At 44.1% G+C, this 24,046-nt stretch overlaps 1 protein-coding gene across 4 annotated transcripts in view; it reads left to right on the plus strand.

The window, feature by feature from the left end:
- Positions 1-24,046, plus strand: part of tet3 (tet methylcytosine dioxygenase 3) — a 50,335-nt gene that overhangs the window by 19,484 nt on the left and 6,805 nt on the right. For 3 of the 4 annotated variants that reach the window (XM_085424777.1, XM_085424779.1, XM_085424780.1), the window contains 6 exons: positions 11,834-14,768; positions 17,525-17,615; positions 20,835-20,928; positions 22,263-22,471; positions 23,418-23,568; positions 23,761-23,850. In XM_085424777.1, the coding sequence (XP_085280903.1) occupies positions 11,834-14,768; positions 17,525-17,615; positions 20,835-20,928; positions 22,263-22,471; positions 23,418-23,568; positions 23,761-23,850 (3,570 nt within the window). Of the gene's footprint in view, positions 1-6,976; positions 7,360-11,833; positions 14,769-17,524; positions 17,616-20,834; positions 20,929-22,262; positions 22,472-23,417; positions 23,569-23,760; positions 23,851-24,046 lie in introns of those variants that run through there. The other variant, XM_085424781.1, reaches the window with a different exon arrangement.

Below are 24,046 nucleotides of genomic sequence, written 5' to 3' on the forward strand. Positions count from 1 at the left end.
TGGTGGAAAAAGCATGACGGCGACGGAGAACGAGAAGGGAGAAAGCGGACCGTTGAATGAAACAGATGAACCAGAATTGGTTTGTAAAAATGCTGCAACTTCAGTGGTGTGCAACTGGTTTAGCTTTCGTCCGTCAGATACACAACAAAACACTATTTTCGGTAGCGCATGCTAGCGGGCCGTCGTTATTACCGTGTTGTTTGGAAAATACGGCACACTTAAAATCAATCCTTTGATTTTTCTGAAAATCGACAGTGCCCCTTATAATCCCGTGTGCCTTATGTACAAATTCTGGTTGTGTTTACTGACCTCGAAACTATTTTATGTACACGGCGCTCGAAAATCTGTCAAATGTTTTAGTACGACTTTGCTAAGCTACGAAGCCGCACCGCTTGATGGATTGTCGGATCATTACGGCTATCGTAGGCAGGAGCCTCGCGGAGTGATACATACTGTGCTTCAACATAATATTACCGTATTGTGTGTGTATAACCTCTTTTTAAGTTTTGTGGATATTATACATGGTTATGCTGAATATATGTCGGCCAGTTTCCACTGGAAATGCCTTTTGGTTAAACTGTCAGCAAGAAATTTGCACTGTTAAATTTTATATAATTCTAATGCACATAAAAAACAGCTGCTTGTTTAAGTGAAAATCATTGATGGGTTTTTTTTTTGTTTTGTTTTTTTTTGCACTAATAAAGTTGTGGAGTTTTAAAGTGTTTTGTCTAGTGTCAATTATATCGTCAGTTATATTGTTATCGCAAATTTTCAAATGTATATCGTGATAAATATTTTTGGTCATATCGCCCTGCTCTACTTTAGATGCACTGGTTGAAAAGTAAATGTTCGCCGAGATTGTAAAAGAAAAAGCACTCCCAGGATTTCAAAACATCACATCTCATAGGTCCTTGTGGAATTTGATGTGACATTTTAATTTATACAGTCACCAATAATTGCCTCACTTGTATGCAGTCATTAAGGACTTGCAAAACCCTGAACTATTGTCATGTTTCATTTCTAATTAATGACAATTAGCAGACATTTCTTTCGGCACTGCCTCGCTGGGCTGCTTTGGGTTTCTGTTACTAGTGACCAAACCTGGCGGGGGCCTGGTTTGGTATCCTGCGAGCGCGATGAGTTGCGGTCGGTGGCATCGTTGGTGGTGTCTGATGTTAGAGCGAGGTCGTCAGCCGCACCGTGCCGCAGTTAATAAAAAATGAATGGAGGGAGAAGGGCAGGAGTCATCAGCTGTTGCTTGAGCTCGAACTCTCGCCTCTCTGGCGGCTGCTCTGCTGCTCCCACTGGGCATCCAGTTTAAACAATCCTGAATCCCACTGCTGCCAGACGCTGCCAGGTTTTATGTAATACAGCCCAACAGCTGTGGGAGTTTTCATGCCATAGTATCAAAACACACACACGAAAAAGGACGATATTAAAGAACAAAGTCTATAACTGGAAGCATACAAGAAAAGCACCGCATCTTATCAGTTTCCAGTAGTTATCTGTTATGAGCCCAGCTTTCACTGGAATGATTAAAAATGCACGCTGAACCTTCACATGTGTGTTGATGTAGACCATCAGCAAACACAGTGAAGGCTTCCTTGTTTTGCCACGGTCGAGCACTGGCCCTTTAAGTCTGGCTACGCCTGACTTGAACATATGGGAAGCTAATCTTAGCCCGAGTCCTGAGAGAGAGACAAGGCTGGCAACCAGCCACCGTGCAGGGGCTGAGGCAGGTTTCTGTTGCTTTATGTCTTTCTCGCTCTCGAGTCTTAAAAATTAATATTGCAACCCAAAAGTCATTACCAAGCCTCTCAGTCAGTGTTTCACCTGTCAGAACACACTCTGCCCATCTTTACTGCTGCGTTCTGTTAACGATTACATCACTGTCCAAACAAATCTGACCACTCAGCTCTTTTTCAGCACTTGGCATACAAAAGGCGAGCAGGTAGCGGCACGCAGTGTTCTTTCACAGGTTCAAACCGTTCTGAACTCACTTGTTTTTCATTCATTTCCCTTCACCCTGTTTGTCTCAGGTCCAAAAACTTTCTGATAACACATTCTGTTCTGCTCATTGATCCTGCTGTTGTTCAAATCCTGAAGCACAAAGAGCTGTCTCTTAAAAACAGCCCCCCCTTCCCCTTCCTCTTCTTTTTGTGGCTCCACCCTGCTTAACAGCCTCTTACCCGGCACCACCTTTCCCATTTTTTTCCTCCTCTCCTCCTTCGCAAGCCACTCCTCCATTTCTCTTTGTGAGGAATAGCGAGGGGTGGGGTTTGACGGGGGATAGGCGGGTAGGCCTTCCCCCAGCTGGGCAATCCGTGCTGACTTACACGTGCCAAATGTCAGGAGGTATGACTCAGACTTGATATACACTACGCTGTGGTGCAATCTACACCTAAACATACCCTGAACTTAACACCGTCCTGGCTGAGTGGGGGTTTGGCACGAGTGTGTTTGGACACCAAGCTGAAACAAAGAGAGAAAAACGGCCAAACAGACAGGTGCACAGATGAAATTAGGTGATGCCTGAAAATGAACAATAGGTAAAGAGTCTTGTTGCTCAAGTTACAGTTACAGATGCAGTTACACTTACTCAAACAGGCAGTTTTCTCATTACTGTTTTTATGTGTTTTTCAGAAAACCAGTTATGACTAAAATAAAACCTAAACCCACACGCTCACGCACACACATGCACACACACACACACACACACACACACACACACACACACACACACACACACACGCACACACGCATTTTGTAGATTGTATTGTAAAAAATGACTAAACTATACGGAAAATAGTGTAGTGTTCTGAATCATAAGAGAAGCATTAGAATATACATACAGGACTTATTATGCAAATAAAAGTTCACATAAATTCTCCATATGTTGCTGTATCTGTTCTCTGTCTCTAGATAGAAAGGATACAGAACACATTTAAAAGTCTCCCCTCCAAAATATGTTATGATTACGACCTTGGTGCTAAATATAATGTGCCCTATGGTCTCTGGCCCCTCCCCACCAATAAACCCAGTGACCCTCAGTGGACTGTGTGCATACTAGTGTGTACTCTGTGTGTGTGTGTGTGTGTGTGTGTGTGTGTGTGTGTGTGTGTGTGTGTGTGTGTGTGTGTGTGTGTGTGTGTGTGTGTGGAGAGAGTGGAGAGAGCTCATTAAAGCATGCCTCTGCATTTGTTGACAGTTGGTGTGCATGCACTGGAGCGTCTGCGTGCATGTGAGCAGTTTGGAGGGGGGGCAGGAAGTGAAAGATAAAGAGATGTGGAGCAAAAAAAAAAGAGAAAGGGAAGGAGGGGGGTGCACACAGTGTGTCAGATCCGATGACCTTGATGCCATTAGAATGCGGGACAATGTGTGCTGGGGATGGGGGCGCACAGAGGTGGATAGAGGAAATGGAATCAGCTGACAGGAAGTGATGTTAGGAGAGGCAAAGGACCCTTGTGTCATGCTCCTGTGAGTTTGGTCACTGCTGGAAACAAATGTTTTTTTAAAGCACGTCTAACAGTGAAATCGCAAGAATTCAACTCCCGGACTGCCTGAAAAGCAAACATTTTGTTCTCTGTCGGTATGCTTCATTCACGTACACCTCCCACTAGCGAGGTGCTGGCAAAAAAAAAAGCAAATTGAAAAGCTTGTTTCACTGTTTGAGGGTTCTGTGTCAGGACTTCGTTGAAAAGAAGAGGATGACTCAAGCTTTACTCATAAGCGAGCACACACACTGCTGCGGATGGACTTTTGTTGTCAGTCATCCCTCCTACAACCTAGACCTTTCCTCCGTGCTGCTGAGAAAAAGAGCGAGAGCCTGAGAATTGAGAGGGGGAGAGAGATGAGGGCGTGCAGTAACTCATCTTGGATGATAAATGTGACTACACCGTGAAATGAAGTGATCGATGAGGAGTCTTTGTTACCTCTCCTGTGTGTCTCTCAATGCCGAATTACAGGTTTACCGTAAGTGCGATTTCATTTTCACTTAAATGTCAAGCTGCGTGGATTGTTGTTGTCATTTCAAATATCAGGTAACCTCGATGACTCAAAAGTTTGCTAAAGGCACGACTGCCCTGCACTTCTAACGTTCTCTTTCACCGCGCTACAGTTGTGCTCACGAGGTGACTTCACACCAGCTCTGTTGAACAAACCTGAATGGCAGCATTGGAATCCACGAAACGCACGCCAGCATCTTAAAGCGACAACGCGCTTTTCTGCCATTGCTGCCTCGCTTCGGTAGATTTCTATTCCTTTTGTCAGAGATGGCCAGTCCGATGGTGGTGAAGAAATTTTGAGCAATGTCTTATGTGAAATGACACCGATGTAAGCTGATATGAGTCATCAAAGAAGACGTGCTTGAATCAAGAGCACTCTTACTGTAAATTACTCGTGCCTTCTGACATGGAGCAAACTGTGTCAGCTTACATGCTGTATTTACAGTGTGGGCACATCATGTGTCGGAAACAGCTGAATCCCTTCCCTCATGTTGGTGTTTTGGTCAAACAGCGTTTCTTTGTTTTACTCAGCTGTGGACAGTGACAGAGTCAGGCAGAGTTCATGTTTATTAAGTTCTCTTTCATCCTCTTTGCCTCGCTCTCCAAATTTTGGATATAAACTATGGAAGTGCTAACTTCACATAAGATGGGACTGTTTAAGGAGCCTGTTGTGTTCAGGAGATGTCTAAAATGAGGAAGTGTGCGTACAGAACAGATTCAGGGGTTAAGCCAAATGCTGAGCGAGAAACGCTGTGTCACTACAGTCGGGGGAGTGAGCGAGTGAACACCAGCCAGCCGGGTGAATAAAAAGAGCGTGCTTTCTGAGCTTCAGTTTTTTTGGTGTGGTTTTGGTGATGGTGGGCATGTGCTTGGGATGACACGCGCCCACCCAGTGGTGGAGGCAAGCGTCCTGGTGGGAGACACTGATGACGATGACGGTGACGGTACAGCTACGTCACCGCCACATGTGTTTCCTACCTCTCTCGCTCACTATACTCTCCCTTCCCACTCATTGGCCCTCCCTGGTCACGTGACCTTAATGCTCTACTTCTCCTTCCCCTTCCTTTTTAGACGGCTCGGGCTGTGTTTCTCTTTGGGATTGACGCTCATCTGTGTGTGTACATATGAAATTGTGCGGCAACAACGAGACAGACAGTGTGTGCAATTTTATAGCGCCAGAGAGCGAGCGCGTGAGAAAAGTGTTGGAACGGTAATGCAATAAGCTATGCTGGATGGAGGCAAAAAGCTCGGGAAACAAAAAAGTAGAGACGAATTGAGAAAGAGAGAGAGAGAGAGAGACAGGCAAAGGCAGATTGAAGATGCCAGAGAAAATGAGAGACCAGGAGAGACAGGGAAAGCCAAAGGAAGTGAAGCAGGGAAGGGCTACAGAAGTTAATCCAGCCACAGTGCAGTGTAGCTCACACATGCTCAGTAATATAAGAGAAAAACACTACGCAGGAGCTGACAGCGATCTGCATGAGGGAGACGGCCATAATACCCAACCTCCTCCTCCTCTTCCTGGTTAAATCTTCTCCAAAACTCCAGCAATGTAGGAGCGAAGAGAGGACCGCAGAGCCGGTCACCCAGAGGCGATGACGGCGTTCATAATGATAATGCCAGTGACAGCAAGGAAAGGCGACAATGGTGAGGAATGGGAGAACGTTGTCACACGCTGGCGGACGGGTAGGACAGAAGCCATCGATGAACTGTGATTAGTCGGCTCCTCGCGGTCTTCATTCGGCAGCAACCTCCTGACCCTTTTTCTGTTTGTGCCACTCTCGTACCTCTGGTTACAGAATCAGTATCACACGAACAGCTGATCAACTCTGCACGTTTCAACAGTGTACTCCACAGATTTCCCTCTTCCTATCTCCACTCTGTTCCTCTTGCTCACCGATGTTGAAGAGTCGTGCCCCTCTCACTCTCCATTGCCCAATTCAGCCGCCTTGCTGCTTTACTCCTGAGCATATAGGTCTTCTTTCGTTTGCTTCCCGACATCTGCAGGAGTGAGTTGACATCATAGAGTGTTGGTGATTTCTTTTAAACCAAGTGACCCTGAGCTTCCTGCAGTCGGAAGCCTTCTACTTTGCGTTTGCGTCCTTTGGATCTTGGATTAAAGGGCCGGCAACAGCGCCAGCAATCCTCTCCCTCTCTTGCGAGAGCATCCTAGAGGATCTGTTATCAGTCACAGGTGTAGGTCTGAAGCTTTTCCTGTCACACGAGGAACAGGGAAGCGATGTGAATGCGGACAGGAATGAAAATGGAGATGGAACAACCATCATCGGTGGTTTCTCCTTCGGCCCGCGGTGGAGCCCAATCTAGATGGAGCAAAAATGTCCGCGAGGAAAAAAAACGGATGTCGTTTACAAAAGGCATAAACAAGGAGTGTAATGATGCTTTTCTCTGCTCCCTTTTCTCTCTTTCTTTTTTTCCCTGTGTTGATGCCATTGCGCGATGAGATTGCGTTTTCGTTTGCAAGCCGCTGGTTTGCCTCTGCGGTCGAAAGCAGAGAAGCTCTGTCACACTCAGAATTGCCAGTATGGGGCTTATGGCGATAAACAAAACACACACACAGACAGAGATAGAGCCTTATATATAACATAATCTAATGCAGCAGAGCACATAATGTGGAATGGGTGTGGATAGAGACCGAGAGGGGTTTTCTCACTGGTAAGGAGCTCTGCTGCACTGTGCTGTTTCCAAGGCTGCTGCTGCTGCTGCTAGCAACTATCCCCCCACCGCTCTCTGTGTTTCTGCTCACTGCGCACTCCTCCATTCCATTCGTACGTGCCCGCTGTGGCTTAGATAATGGCCTCTCGCTCTAAACACACACTGAAAAGCGCGAGAGAGAGAGAGGGGAGAGGAGATGGAGGGAGAGGCTGCGCGAGAGGGAGGGCAATGGAAGGAGGGAAAGAGAGAGGGGAGGAGGAGGAGGGGAGGTGAAGGTGGGGGCTGCGAGGAGAAGCCGACTGCATCTGTAGTGAAGAGAAAGAAAGAGGATATTGAAAAAGGGAAGGGAGGAGCAGACAGAGATAATGAGAAAGGAAAAAGCAGAGAACAGAAAGCGCTGGTCATAAGAATAGGCAAGAGAATGAGAAACGTGTGCGGTGTGCTGGGGGGAGGTGTGCGCTGTGCGTGCGGCTGGCCGTGTGTGAGTGCATTTATGTGTGTGTCACCGCGCCGCCCGGGCTGGGAGAAATAGAAAAAAAAAAAAAACGAGGAATACAACCCCCCAACAAGGCCAGATCGCTCGTGGACTGCTGCTGCACCGGCGAGCAATTCTCATGCTACTCTCTGTTTCCTCTTCTGCTCCCCACTCTTCGACCGGCAGCCCCGTCTGGACGTCTAGGACGACGTAAGTACGCGTTTGCTGTGTCCTAGAGGCTCTCAGCCAGCTTCATATTGTCAGGGTCTCTGCTTAATGTTCGGCACGACAGCAAAAAGGGGAAGGGGAGGGGGTGGGAGAAGAGGGAGGAGGATAAGAGGGAGGATGAGTTGGTGTTGGATTTAGGTTCAGCTGTCTACTCACAGGCTCTCGCCACTGCCGCCGCCACCTCTACTATCCTCACATATTCTGTCTCCTCCCTCCAGTGTCAGGGTTAAAGAGCACTCTCACAAACAAAACTGCACAGGCTTGTCTCGTTTAAAGGGCTCCCAGACTCAAGTGTCTGGTCTACCAGGTTCTACAAGGTCTAAGCCAGTTGGGCTGGTTGGTGTTTTTGGATACACTTTGTGCCGTTTTTGTGTGTCAAGTCTGCACAAGTGTGTTTGTGTGCGACACAGAGAGAATACAACAGGCTATGTCGTAGTGTAAATATTTGCAAAAGCACGTGGTTTGTGCAGTTTGGGCAGCCGGGTAGGTGTGAAGCGGTGCAGGTGTCAGCGCAACATTTCACAATTTGGACTGGTTTTAGATCGACTAAGTTTTGTCAAAAGAGCCTTTAATGTGTGTGTGTGTGTGTGTGTGTGTGTGCGGTGGAGGAGGGTTTGGGTTTGTTTGGCGTCAAAGCTCAGCGAAGTCCATTTGTTCCGGGTGTTCAGCTTCGAACCCCTCTGACCTTTCTTTTGCTGCGTTTTGTGTGCACAACTGTGAAAAAAGGAGGAAAAGAGAGTGTCAGTGTGTGACTGTGCGTGATTGTGGGTTCGTAGGTTATGCAGTCTTGCAGTCGCTCTGTTTCAACACACTGCAGTTTTCATAACTGCACGCAGCTACCTCCACCCCCCCTTCCTCTTTCCCATCTGATGCTACTGATAGTAAAAACATGGGGCCTCTCACGTATTGCATGCCGGCTGTTCGCTGCACCCTCCTCTAAAACTCTCCGGTTTCCAAACCAGCTTCACCTCTCACCCATAACACCAGCAACCCCCCCTGGGAGTCCCCTGCTAGACACCCAGTACAGAAAGTGAATTCAGAAGGCTTACAGAATGTCCAGTAATTAGCCACTTCAAAGGCTCATTTCAATAATATTCAAATGATGGGGAAGCTGGACATCAGGCTCACTTCTGCTACCGCACACTAATGGAGCTACAAACTGAAGCCCTTTTCTTTCTTTCTTTTCTTCTGGTGGGGATGATCTAATACTGAGTGATTCAGATCTACATACATTATATATTTAAAAGTGTATGCATAAAACAAATAACGTCTTCCTCTGCAACATGATCTTCAAGCATCTTCTAGTTTTTTGGGCTCTTTAAACTGAACACAACTGCACAAAGCATGCAGCAGGTGCGAATTGAAGCATCTCAACTATTTACTGTAATACAGCCTGCAGACTTCCCTCTGTGTTGCTAGCACATCTAATGTAGTCATATAGTGCCACTGTTTCACTCTCCTGTGAACCTCTGAGCAAGTTCAAATGCAACAACATGAACTCTGTCAATGATTTCTGAAGCTGCCCTTGGATTATCTTTGTTTGCTTTTCTTCTCTGATGGATTCATTATAATATAATCTACAAGGAACCAACCTGAAGACTGAATGGCTTGTACACTCACTGGTTTTATTTGCAAACCACATCTGGACTTAATGTATTAAGATCACTGAGATTTAGACAAATTTAACAACATAACTTTTGAAAGATCGACACCACTTTACATTTTGTTCCATTGTTCAAGCAGACTAAAATAAAAAGTTTGAAAATGTATTTCAAGATGACCAGGTTGGCATTTTGACTTGGAGGAAAAGAGATAATAGTATAGAGCTGCAATCTCCGAAAAAAGGAAGTCAAACTATGAAAAGCCTCACAGCCTACAGTCATTTTAGATATGGAGAAACCAGAAATCAGAAATGAAAACTAGTGAATCAAATTCCTGAACTGCTACACTAATGTTTGAAAAGCACATGGTTTATAGCACAAGCCACTGTCACTACATATATATACATGCTCAGTGATCACGTTTCAACAATGTGGAAACACTGAAAGCTTAAAATGAGTAATCATCACACAAAATGTCCCTAAAAATGGCTTGCTTTGACTTGAGATGGATGTCATAGTAACTAATGACGCAGAAACAATAAAGCACAGATTTAAAACTGCAGCAGTGTTTTAATTGTCCTGTATGAGTCGACCCTCTGTACTGTATCAAGCTGAGAGGGGCAGTCACTTGGGATTCTGGACAGTTTTGTGTCAGAGAAAGCAAAGACTCATGGGACTGTTAATGTTATTGAATTAAAAAAGTGCTATCATCGGTCAATTTCTGTGCAGTGTTATGTGCAATATGTGTCCATTAGTAATGCGCTTTTACTGTATAAATGATAACTTAAGCTATCCTCCTATAGCTGTGGGGTGCTTGATGCTTGGGAGTGTCTGTAAATTATTGAATTAAACTAGTGAATTTGCTTTTTCAACCACTTCCCATGCAAGCCCAGCATCAAATCAACTGTGAAACCTGACTTGGGAAGTATTGTGCCTGCTGAATCTACTGCGTGATCAAGCCAAAAGACCACATGATAACAATCTATAATCTGAATCGTAGAACTAATCAATAATCACATGATTAATGTTGCATGTGGTCACTCAGATGGAAAACCTCTTACTTTAAGTGAAGGCTTAAAGTCTGACTCACCAATGTATGAGTTGTTTTTTTGCAGCCTGTTTTCATGAGACCTCTTTGCATCACATTTAAACACAACAGGCAGACTTCACTTTTTGATGTGCAGGGTTTCTGTTGTGAAGTGTGTCTTTTAACACAAATCACATTCTTTTCCTAAATGTTAACAAGGACTTTTGTTACACTTATCCAATAAGTGGAAGCAAAGATGAAAAGAGAGCGCAACGAAACGAATTAAAGGGACAACAAAGCAGCACACAGTATGAAAGATTCAAATAAGATGCAAAACATGGTCTCCTGATATTCCTGTTCCTGTACATCTCTAGGTGTAGGACATAGGACTGCCACCAAAAGATATAACCAGCCACTGGTGTCCCACATAACAGTGTTGCTTAAATCACAAAAACAGAAAGGTTTTTGGTCTTATTTTATACTGAAAATTCTGGTTCAGAAGTGGTGACATGGAAGCAGATTGTTTTCCGTTTGCTTCTGCTTTCACTATTTGACCTTCCCCAACTTCCTAAAAATAGAATGGGTCTTTAAATAAGCATTAATCATATGATACATAATCTGCTGGGGGGTTATATCCAGTATGTATTCAAACTAAACACCAGTGCATACATACAGGGGTTAAAACCCTCTGTGTTGGTGTCATGACAAAATAACTGTATTGTTCAATCATGAGGCTGTGTTAAAATGTCCCTTCACTCTTGAACAAAGGACACCAGTATTTTGTAAATCCACACTTGGTCAGCAGTTCTCTCAGATAAATCTCATGACTGTACTTTCAACATCCATAGCAGTTTGATCTTTGCTCAGCTTGATTTATATCTACTGATGAGTAGCTGTTAGACAGGAGATTATCTTTAGATATTCAGGCCAATTTGGGTTTACCATTTAAGGTCTTGTTTCAGAGGAAATGAATTTTGGTCTTGTAAAAAATGAGTCTACAAACCCAGTAAACAGAGCTGTGCTGCTCACATCCAGACACTTAGTATATAAAAGAACTGAAGACATTTCTTGATTCTATACACTTTGGTAAAATGGCATAGGCCATAATGAATCCACTTCTTCACTATCCGATTTGATTTATTATTTTATAATTTACATTTAGAAATTATAAACATTTACACGTTCTAATCAAGTAATTGTGTTTCTGAAAAGCTACATTAAGCATTTGACTTGTTTCCCTTATTGGTTTCTTGAGATAAGAGTAAAATGCTGATAAGTCCTCAGTGTTTTTTTTTTTTTTAATATTTCCAGTAATAAATTATGAAAACAGAGTCCAAGGATGTGGATTTGTACTGCATTTTCTTTTCTCTGTGCTTCCCACATCTGGCTCACAATGTCTCCTAACACCACTGCCTGCTTTGTATAGCCCAGCGGATCTCAAGTAGAACGTCCATTTATAAACAACTGTGGAATTTTGTCACGTGACCTGTGACTTACCAGTTGTAAAATAAGCCCACTGAATATGAGAAGAGTTTACACCAGCCTTACTGGTGTGACCCGGAGAAACTTTATGCTATGCATGTGTGAGAGGTGGGTGGCAAACTCTGGATAAGAGCTGGAAGAAGGGAATGGAGTCCTGGATTACTGGGTTGATACTCATCCAAGGAATGCTGTAATAGTAACTACTGAATGCCATGAGTAGATTTAGTATAGCATAATCTAGTTTAGCACAATTACTATTTTAAAGCCATACCTAATGTGTACGATGTGCATCTGAATCCATTGTTTTTCACATCCTCATTACCTGTGCTCTGTGTTTGTCTTTTAGACTGTTCACAAAGTTACTTCAGTGGATGGCCCCAGAAGTGGAGGCCAGATGGAAATTGGGTCACATGACCGCCTCCAGGAAGGCGCGCTGAGCCTGGAACTGGCCAATGGGGTGAATCAGTACCCTAATGATGGTGAGCCATCTATAGAAACAGAGCAGCAGTGTGCAGAAAGCGTGCTGCCAAGGCAGTGCTGGGTGCCTGGACATGGCAAGGTCAGCGACACCCAACAACAGCAAACGTGTGGTGCAACCCCTGCTGAACCTGTACACCATGCAGACATGGAGGATGCTCACAATCTGGTGGCTTTTTCTGCTATTGCTGGCTCACTGCCTCATTCTTCCTCCTCTTCCTGCCACCTCTTGCAGGCTACTACAGCCTATTTGTATGAGAAGTTTACCCAGGAAACAGGCGCTGGGAAGGCTCAAGCTAGAATCTCTGCAGGGGCTCCTGAGGGTAGCTGCCCACCTTCAGAAGACCTGGAGACCTTACAGAAAGCACTGAGCCAAGCAAAACATGGACACAAGCCTCCCAATTGCGACTGTGATGGGCCTGACTGTCCAGACTACCTTGAATGGCTGGAAAAGAAGATAAAATTAGCAACCAATGAGGATCAAGGCTCCCACAAACTGGTTGATACTCCCTCACATTTACAACCTCACATAGAGCAACCCCATTTGCTGCATCACTCTCAGACCTACCAACAAGTAAATGGTGGCCACCATCTGTCTATTTCATGCTCCCAGCAGCAACAGGAAAGCCAAGGCACTCACCCAGATCAAGTGCCCTGCTCCAAACCACCGATTCCTTGCTCGCCACAGGTGCTCTCCATAGCCAAGGAGAAGAACATCAGTCTTCAGACAGCCATCGCCATAGATGCTCTGACACAGTTATCTGGTACTAGCCCACAAACTGCCTCTTCCCCAGGTCAAACCCCCTACACAAATAACCTCCATCACCATCAACACAACCAAAACACCGCATCTCAGCCTCTTAATGGCATTGGCATGATCCCATCCTCTTCTGGCACCTACTCATCTTCTTCACGCTCTCAGTCTGTCCCTCCAGGACTACAAACTAGCCAGCAGGCCCTAGAGTCATGTGAGCACCACAGACCCCAATCCCAGGGCCATCCGCCCCATGTTACCCCTGTCCAGTCCTCTACCTCTCCCTTCCCGTGTCAGGGAAAACCACCAGGCTTCAACCCGAATCCCCTGCAGTGGCAGCAAGCCTCAGGCACAGGATCTGAACACAGAAATCCATGGATGTGTGTGAAGTCTGAGCCTCAGTCTCACCTTGCCACTGCACCTCATAGTAGCTCAGACCCCATGTCAGAGCTCAAACAGCTGCTTGGTGACACCAGTAGCAAGTTTAGCAAAATTTCTTTTAAGCTTCCAGCTTCGCAACAACTTAGCTTGAACCAGAATGGGACTGTCCAGGCCCAGGATAACCCGGCATTGGTCAGGATAAAACAAGAGTCAGACTCTGCTGACCACTATCATCACCCTGCCTCCATGGGACATTATGGTATGGCTAATGGTCAGCACCAGGGTCAGCACTACCCTGGCACTCCCCTCTCTCCTGGCCAAGCAGCCATTAGCCACTCCACTCAGGCAGCTCTACAACAGCACCTTCACTACAAGAGGAATCTTTTCTCAAACCACCCCTCTGGCTTTGGAGGCGTTGGCCCACGTGGGCCTCTGGCTTGCCAAAATTTGAAAAAATGGTGGCCACAGATGGATGCAGAGGCCCTGTCACATCTGGCCATCAAACAGGAACCCAAGAGGAAAAAAATCAGCCAAGGATCTCCTGGTCTTAAAGCTATGACTGAGACGTTTTTGGGTCCTCCCCTTCCCAAACCCAAACAGATAATCATCAAGAAGCCCAAACAGAAAGCCTCCATGCCAACCTTTCTGCCTCAGACTCAGATCACCACACAGAAACCACCAGTCCACATGATGGACAGATCCGCACCCCTGGCCAAACTGCAACTAGGTCCACTCGACCAACTGCCCCTCCACAGTAACTTCACTCAGGCTGCTGCTGCTGCAGGCCTCCCTGCCCCAGCCCAATCTCAGGTATCCATTTTCAATTCCTCAATGACACCCACTTCCACTGTTTCTGTTCCATCAGAAAACACTCCAGACCAGCTGGGCCCTCTACTCCCACCTGTGGGCCTTGCAGCTCACAATAAGTCAGAAGAGATGGGCAGCCTGGCCTCCAGTAATACCAGCACCATGACACCTATGACCTCCACATCCTCACCCAGCACCTCAAATGTACCAAGCGTCTTTAACTTGGACCCGAAGTACGAAGAGTTGATCCGCCAGTTTGAGGCTGAATTTGGGGACTCAGTTCCAGACGTATCTGCCAGTCAGCCCGTGGAGGAGACTGCTACAGCCCCAAAGTCAGGGAATGAATCCCTGAGTAGTCCTCAGGACCTCAGTCCTGCATCATCATCCACCTCCCAGCCACTTCCCTTAATTTCCACAAGTCAACCCACCCCCACACCTCATCGAGATCATCAGATGGGAATGAGCAAAGATGAGTCCAGGACCCAAAGTGAGGCATCCTTGAGCCAGGCATCTACAGAACGGCCTATGGAGATGCAGCACAGGGAGTCTGTTCAAGTTCCTCTGAAACAGGAAGATATAGTGGAGAGGCAGCAGCAGTCCAGAGTGGTGCAGGATACTTTTAGCATGCCAGCTTCTCCGCTGTCAAAACGAATGAAAATTGAATCCTCGGGTGATATAACAGTATTGTCCACCACCTGCTTTTCTGAGGAGGACACACCAACTAAGGAAGGTGTGCCCTCTTCACCATCTCTCAAAGGCTTCTTGGACTCTCCTTTACGCTATCTTGACACACCCACTAAGAGCTTGCTAAGTACTCCTTCCAAGGATCTTCAGGCAGAGTTTCCCACCTGCACCTGTGTGGGTAAGTTTTTGCATCTCAGCCTCTGCTTATGGTCACACAGCTTACTTTCCATCCACAAAGTGCATTTCAGACACAAATTAGAAGTAGTCTAACAATAATCAGTCTTCTGAAAACATTACTTATTAATCTCTGACTAGAGATCAATTTGAGTCTTTGTCAATTTGAGCACATTTCGTTATCTTTGGAAATGTTTTATTCCTCCACTAAAATAATCAGCCTATTATGTGGCCATTGTAAGCATTTCACTTTGCTTATTGATGTAAACAGATTGACTTTTAGATTTTTTCACCCCATTCCCACCCCAGTTCTTTCTGGTTTTCTGGTTGGTTGCAGCTAAGAAAGAATGTGCAAGTTGCCAGGGTGCGTGGTAGTGACCATCTAGACTGTGACAGTGAGGGCCAATAAAGGCAACATGCAGGAACAATAGCAGTGGTGGCAGAAGGACTCTTTTGTGTGGGTTTGGGTCTTGCAAGCAAGCAGAACAGAGCCTTTGTTAGACAGAATGGAGTTCAGTCCCATAGTTTGGGTAGCACCCTGTTTAGGGAAGCCTATTTATTTACAACCAAGTAGGTGGTCCTACAGTTGAAATGTTTCATTTAAAGACATTATATGCTGGAGATTTAATTTGTTAGACTACACTCACGTTATTCTAATGCATAGTGTCTCAGTAAGTCATTAATTAATAACTCAGTAAATCTGAATATTGCTGCGTTAGCTAATGTGGATAATAGTTTATTAACTCGACAGACAAACCAAATAACGAGAGACTGTGTTCTCAGGCAGGCTACTAAGAAATGACAACCTGTTTCTTGGAGTTACTGTGTACCAGTTGCCCACATTGATTTTATCTCCCAGTCAACACTTGTCACTGTATGATGACAAAACTATACCATAAACAGATAGATGTTGTCACTGTGTCCACCTACAACAGCATTTCCAGTCAGTCTCTCTGACAAGGCAAAAAATCCTTTTTGTGATATAAGTATAATACAGAAAGCTTTTTTTACTGCAACATTTGATTGACAACTTTGATTAAAAATCGATTGTGATCTAACAGCCACACAACAGCCACTCGATGTACACGGACTAGTTTTAGGACTCCCATTTTTCAAACAAATATAAATATGTTTATGTTATTTACGCATATGCATGTGTAATTTATGGAATCTTTTGTATTGCATGTACATTGTATTCCATGCATTGCACAGCCTTTTAAGCCTGTTGTGTGACTGACTCAGAAAGCCCAAGAAGTGTATCCAGGGGTTAGGTTGGCTGGTCGGACGAGTTGTTTTACAACCAAGACTAGACGTGGAGAAAACGGGTAAACTGACAGTTTGCTGGGTGTGGATTTGGGATGGATTAAGGCCTGGTCCATAAAATTGTGTTGCATCTGAGCACTAAAAGGAGTGCACAGCAGTGGGAAGAGCAGTGTCAATGACACACACTTGCTAACCATGTGGTGTTACTAGGGGTAAAGACCAACAAACAACAAGCCTTCATAATTATGTTACACATTTCCTTTTCTAAGCAGTATAGCATAACACTGCATAGGAATTTGTTGTTTTTAACACAGACAGGATACAGTATATACATATACACACATATTTTTTTTCTTTGCACATAAATGGACTATGACTACTCCATTTCCTGCCATGAACCACGCCCTGGAGCCTCCTTTCACCAGCAGCAGAATGTGACCTCATGTTGCCTCTGGACACAACCACACACACATACAAACACAACACACACACAGAGTGGAAGACCGCATTTTAATCATCTGATAGTGTGGAGCGCATTAAGGGCATTTTTGGTAATGTTGGCATCCACAGTTGTACTTTAGAAATGATACAAGAGCAAGAACAACACAATGTTAGTTTAACAACACACAGTTAGCTGATACAGCTGGGCAATGCGAAATTCCTCGAGGCCATCATACCATTAATCTGCACAGTATCTCATAGAAAATGTAACACTGAAGTCATAGGGTGTGGTTTAAAACCATAGGTTTTGTGCAGGGGAATGGTCAAATGCTCACACATACTCATGCACAACATCACCTCAGATGTACACAAAACACACACACTAACACTCCCTCTAAACATCCCTACATACTGAGTCACACACTACCTCAAAAAGCTTCTGCTTCACCATGTTTTGCTCCCCACACCACTCCCTGTGTGTGTGCGTTCATGTGTGTGAACGTGTGTTTGAACTGGATGTCGCAATGAGCTCTACTTTCACATGCTTCTCATAGAAGATCTGGCTTTACCTACAAAGAAAATATCTTTGAGTTTGGCCAGAAATACATCAAAGCACATCCGCTGTACCTTTGTCCTTTTACAAAACACTACAACATGTGAGAACATGCAAAGCCAAGCTGTACTTTTCAAGTCTTCTTTGTGTGCAATTTAAGTGACACTCAGATCCAAGAGTTGGTTTGTTAGGAATTGGGGCTTAGATGTAAAATTTTTGGTCAATGTGAAAGGCAAAAATGTTTTTAAAACCAAAGATTCAAATTCAAAAGAGAAACTGTTTTAAATAGGCTGGTGTTAGGGGACATTACCACCAAAGCTATAGATTTGAACAGCAGTGACTATATTACCCAATCTTGTTCTGATTCTGTGTTGAATTCATGCTGTAGTGGAATCACTGATACACTGTAAAAATCCAGTGTTTATTGTCAATTGCTGCTACAGTTTGTATTCGTTTTTCAGATAAAATGTTGTGTTCTTACTCTGTACTGTCCCCCCCCTCAGAGCACATAATTGAAAAAGATGAAGGGCCCTACTACAATCACTTGGGATCTGGACCTACTGTGGCCTCCATACGAACCCTGATGGAGACAAGGTATATTCTCTTCTCTTCTCTTCTCTTCTCTTCTCTTCTCTTCTCTTCTCTTCTCTTCTCTTCTCTTCTCTTCTCTTCTCTTCTCTTCTCTTCTCTTCTCTTCTCTTCTCTTCTCATGAGTCCTCCTCCTCACATTTTGTCCTTAGGGAATCTGTGACCTAGAATCTAGTAGGAGGAACAGGAAATATCAGCATCATCAGCATATCACAGGCAGAGCAAAAAGCACAGGATTAGCAGCAGATGACAGCTGATAATGGGAAGAACACAGAAGGAAGAACAACTGATGACAAAATACAATAAAATATGGAGGAAAAAATTAACATTGAAGCAGTGAGGGGAGACAGAGAGATGGGTAACCTTATTTATGAATAATGTAGATGTAAAAATGAGTTTGGTTTGTGTGAAACTTAAAATTTCACAAGAAATGTCACAAATTAAAGATAAAAAAAATGTGTTGTCACATGTGCATCTATATAAATAGATTGTATATGTGTAGATGTGCATATAAATTAGGTAAATAACATTATTAAAGATCTTTTTTTCTAAATGCTTTTATTTTTAAAGGGCATTTTAGAGAGCAAAGTAACGTAATTTTAAATACTCTTATTCCCTTTATAAATGCAGGGAGGATGGGAAGGTAGAACACCTTTATGGGCCCATTATGCTCCACGTATTGGCAGTATTGCACACAAACAGCAAAGTATCCAGACATACCATTTGTACCAGTACTGAGGGTGCGAGTACTCGCTACAGTGTTCTCCTGAGCGATAGCGACACCCATACTAAACCTCTACGTCAGGTGTATGGGTAGAAGAAGTGAAAACTGGAAGCAAATGTAAAGTTTTTCCAGAAAGCGTCAGACTGTATAATCTCTGTAACTCTCCTGTACTGATAGATCAGTGAATTGGAGGTCAAAACGAACATGATCGTGCACTCGTGTCTTCAACTTGGGGAATATTGCAAAAGCTGACGAGTGCTTGACCAGCTGAAACCAAAATGACACTAAAGTGCAGCTTGTGCCAGAGGACTTGATGGCGCTTTTTGTCTTTGGTACCATTCGCAAGAGGCTGGGTGGACGCGCATAATGAGCCCATTAGAGGGAGGGGGAATCATGTGCAGCCAGACCGGCTACCTAACCACTGAAAAGAGAAGCTCAAATTGCAACACACGGAGGAAGTGTGACTTCCTTTTCTGATAGAAACACCATAACTCCACTTGATCTTTACACCACAAATAATTGCTTGCTCCTGTAATCTCATGTATAGAACCCTTAATAAACAAACTGCAGCTGCAGCCTCAGTAATGAAATTGCTGTTGGGTTATCTTGCAGAAGCATGCCACGAAACAACTCTTTTCAAGGTTGAATTAACGAATATCTTTCTCTGCAGAATGTAAACACACTTTAACCTTTTTTTTTTTTTTTTTACCACGTCTTTCACTTGTGTTAAGCTTCATTTTCACAATGCTGAATGCTGTAGTAGTTGCTATTCATTGAGAGGCTGGATTTCTGTAGGGCCAATGAGTCATTAGCTCCCAGAGAGCGCAGCTTGAGTAAGTGAGGGGAGGGAGTGTTCAACCAGAGTCCACTTTTTGCTATTTGAGAGATGACGCAAGATGTTAAGCCCCTATAGTCCCTGGCTGACCTTTGACCTACCCCTCACCCTAGCCAGCCACCCCTGTGGTGACAGAGTCTAATCCCCTCCCACTTTCTCAGCCACCTCAGGGTGATTCCTATTCAGGAGGTGCACGGCGTATTCACTGCCATGCCAAATCTGCTCAAGGCTGAGGTTTTCACAATGGCAGGTATCTGGCTGACAGGAGACCTGATATGATCTGTGAACAAACATCTGACAAGGCCCAGTGACATACCCGCGCCCCGGTGCAACCTCTGACCCCCCTCTCCTCCTGTGCAACTACAAACAGACCTGCAGAAATACACACCACGCACCATTAGGACACAAAAACAAACAGAAATGTTTGTGTACAATTGCTAATGCATTCAAGCTACTATCAGCACAGAAATATGTCCAAGAGAAGTCCTTTTGGCCCGAGTTGTTTTGGAAGCTAAGGGATCAGATTTACTCTGCCATGCTTGTGTGAATCTCAGCAGAGGACTGTGAACATGCACTCCTAATCAAGTTGACTTGTTTTTGTCAGGATTGACATATAATGCTACTCCCTCAGACTACTTAGAGGTGGAGAAAAATGAGAAAGGCAAAACGAACATTTGGAATAAAGACTAAGAACCACTGCTGATGAGGTCACTTGTGGCAATAAGAAACCTTTGATTAATATCCCTCAGTGGAAATCTGAAATCTCCTGTTACTGATCAGGTGCTGCTGGAACTGCTACTGAGTAGCCGTTCATTGTCCATAGTTATTGTGTTTTGGTACCAATAGCATTTGGCCAGCATATTTTTCTGCTCTCTTAATCAGTAATGTCACACTTTTCCATGGTTTTTGAACACATGGACAAACTGGAAAGTTTTCCCAGTTTTACAACATTTTTTGAAACACAGTACCTTTAGAAACTGTACCTGCACCTAACTACATGTGTGTAGTCTTTTGGAGGGTTTGAGTATAGCTCTTAAAGGTGACCTTCCTTGGTTGCTGTTACAGTCAGTTCTGTAAAATTCAAAGAATAAGGTCAGAATATGCAGTTTCTTTTTGAAGGTTCAGGCTTTCACGCTTCTGTGAATGCTCCTTTTCACACCATTTTTCTACTTTTGGATCTGTGTGATGTCAGTGAGAGTGGATATCCTGAATATGACCATCTCACAGGTACAGAGAACTGGCTGCATGAACGCCACACCTACCTGAGATTTAGGCCTTCTGTTTGTGAGACGGTAGCTATTCAGAATAAAGCTGGCTTAAAGGAAGCTGAACACTTTGTTCTACACAGTGAATGAATTTAGGAGTCTTCATCAAGTCTGACTTGAGATAAACAAGGAATATTTTGAAATGTGCAAAACTTCATGTAACTTTTCTAGTTACATGGAGCTGGAAATGAGCATAACAAGTCCCCTGCAGCAAAACATGAAGGTTCAGTATTTAAATGCCCCAGTTCCTTGTGGTTGGTTTGGTTTCTCTACGGAGACAAAACATAGAAATGACTGCAGTGTGTTTTTATATGTAGGACATTGAGAGTGTCAGGTTTTTGTGTCACAACACTAAAGTCAGACATGCAGTAAAACAGTGAATTGCGTCTCTCTGTATGCAGGTTTGGAGAGAAGGGGGAAGCCATCCGGATTGAGAAGGTGGTTTACACAGGCAAAGAGGGAAAGAGTTCCCACGGATGTCCTATTGCTAAGTGGGTAAGTAGCATCACAGCACATCCAAAATGCGGTTTTGAAAGATGCTGGATAACTTCCAACACACATGCCTACAACAGACAGTGAGCAATAGTGTTGAGAAACATGTCCCTACACTGTATATAAAGGAGGGACATGTCATAGCTTTTGGGTCTGAAAAGTGAAACCAGTGCTAAGTGCCTTTCTAACAGCCAGGGGAGTAATATCTTGAGCTGAAGTCTATAAGAAGTTTACTGCTCGTTTGATTCATGCATCAGTAAAAATTATGTTCATTTTATAAATGAATGTTCCACTAAAGAGCCTGTTATACCCTCCGACTGGTATGTGGTGAACAGCACCGGTCAAAAAGAGTTGACGCCCTAGCTGCTGTTGTGCACCTCTTGTTACATGGTGCTACAGCTGCAATCAGGTTGAAGACACGCATGTACAATCGTGTCATTTTTACCTTGGTTTTAATGATGAATACAGAAGCTCAGCGGTACATAGATTATACCGTGGGATATGCTGCAGCAGTTTGAAAAGATGAGGCTTTGCTTCCAGTTTTGCCTTCGTCTTCTCCTGTATCAGCGCTGATGTGGAGCGACGCCTATTGTTCAGGAGAATACTGCAGCAGGTACCTGTGACGCTTTCCGATGGTATCTCCAGGAGTGCACAAAGCGACCAATGGGCTTTGACCAACCAAGGCCCTAAGAGTAAAGAGAGGCTGACCGGGTGCTAACATTTGTGTCAGTTCAAGTGAAAGATAAAAAAGTGAGAGTGAGAGTTTTTTTTCAGTGTTTATCCCACCTGCCAACACTGACAGCCTGTCAACAAGCAATTTATGTGACATGTGAGTGTGTGTGCATGTTTGTATAGTGAGGGGTACTGGGGAGACACACAGGCGAGTTGCCATCCACAGTGAGCAAATCAGTAGGAGGTCTCACTCTGTGACAACTGCCTGGCCTCCTCTCCTGTGTCACCCCTGACACATCCTGCTAATGACTTTATGGATTCAAAACAACCATCCTGCTGAGGGAGGGTGACTGTTTGGGTGTGTTTTAAGACAGAAAGATTAGGAAGCTAGGGGAACTGACTTAAAGAAGTGGTATTCAGTCACAGAAGTGGGTCAGACTTTAGTTCAAGGAGTAAATATCCTTCTTAAATAAAATGTAACCCTCAACTATGTCTGGTTTGTCACTATATCAAAATGTATGGGTGTGCTGGACATCTGCTGGCCAAATGCAGGAACTACAAGGAGCTCTTGGAACATCCTATCAACTGACTGAAATTGTATTTGGCTTTATTAGCATTGGATTTTTGTGTGCGAGTAAAAGCTCACAAGCTTTGTTTCCTGTCAGGTGATCCGTAGAGGCAACGAGAAAGAGAAGCTGCTGTGTCTGGTGAGGCAACGTGCAGGCCATCGCTGTGACAATGCTGTCATCATCGTCGTCATTATAGCCTGGGAAGGTGTACCGAGGGCCCTGGCTGACCAACTGTACAGAGAGGTCACAGACACGCTCACCAAACATGGCAACCCCACCAGCCGACGCTGTGGCCTCAATGAGGAGTGAGTAGGGGATGGCTAGTTTTTCATTCTGGATGTCTGTCAGGAAATGGATGGACTTTTGAATATATTGATTTTTGAAGCAGATGGTGTTTAAACTCTGGGTATCTTTTTCACACATGCCACACATGGTTGTCCTGAACATTTATAAACATCCTTAGACAGAAGTGCGTGTGACAACAGTAATGTCTGACTCAGTCCGGTTAGACATTAGCCTGTCTTAAACCTGCCGACTCTCTAGTACAAAGGCAGAGTGGTGTTTCACCCATGTGTGAAAGCACAGGTTATTGTTCATCACATTCACTGCTAGTCAGTCATGTGTCCAGCCTCTTTGCATGTTCACAATGCTTCCTCACTTTAACAACACTATTGTTGTATTTATATTTCCAGTAGTGGGAATAAGTCAGAAGCAGTGGAGAAGTGTGGAAAATATCCTGACCGGATCAAATTTGTCCAAAGTTCATATTCATGACATAAAAGTGAATTTTAAGACAAGAATTACGACAAAAATGAAATGTGTACATTTTGTTCTCTGTTACACTGTTCACCTAGTACCCAGCCCTTCAGCTAACCATGAGTAAATGTTAACACACCCCCGTGTCTGGTGGCTTAGATATGTGAACCACTCACCATCTGGGATGGAGAAATAAGTCTTGCTTCTATCTTCTGTGTAGGCACTGAAGCTGCCTTTGTGTTTCCCTCCAATATGTGTGTAACATATAGTAACTTTGACATATAAAGCAATTTTAATAAAACCGGACATTATTAAAATGTGTGGCTTAAGTCTAAGATGATCTGCTGTAACACCATTCAACATTGATTGCTTCAAATGAAACCAACTGTCTCGCTAACACTCTCAATTACAGTGGTGCACACGAGGTAGTAAAACATGCCAGACTGCACGTCTTCTATGAATGAAGCTCAGTGTGCTCTCTGTCTCCCCCTACAGCCGTACTTGTGCCTGTCAAGGCAAGGATCCTGAAACTTGTGGTGCTTCCTTCTCTTTTGGTTGCTCATGGAGTATGTACTTTAACGGCTGCAAGTACGCACGAAGCAAAATGCCGCGAAAGTTCAGGTTACAGGGAGAACACCCTGAAGAGGTACTCATCACGCGAAAGCTGCCTTTTTACAAGCATTGTATGAGTACATATGTATGCAAATGAGAAGATTAATATTATTTTTTTTATTTTAAAATTATTTTCTCTTCTTGTTCTTTTCAGAATAGCATCTGTAAATTTTAAGATACCACTTTATAGTTTTGTCTGACCTGTGATTCATGTTTTCATCATCAGGAGGAAAAACTCAGGGATAACTTCCAGCATCTGGCAACTGAGGTGGCTCCTGTGTACAAGCAACTAGCACCACAAGCCTACAGTAACCAGGTGTGTTGTACAGGCACATGTCTATTAGCAAACCAGCATAGGAAAGAAGATCTCAGCAGGAGATGTTTCTAAAGACGCAAAACCAACTCGCACGCATTATTACCTTATGATTTAGTACACCTGTGAGGACTTGGCTTTGAGAAAGGAAGCAATCTTAAGTGTTGTGTTTCTGTGTATTTTAAGAATGCAGAAATGA

This window comes from Rhamphochromis longiceps, linkage group LG12 (genome assembly GCF_057381845.1).
Source record: "Rhamphochromis longiceps isolate RC_006_pf linkage group LG12, R_longiceps_female_GT1.1, whole genome shotgun sequence".
Taxonomy (NCBI): domain Eukaryota; kingdom Metazoa; phylum Chordata; class Actinopteri; order Cichliformes; family Cichlidae; genus Rhamphochromis; species Rhamphochromis longiceps.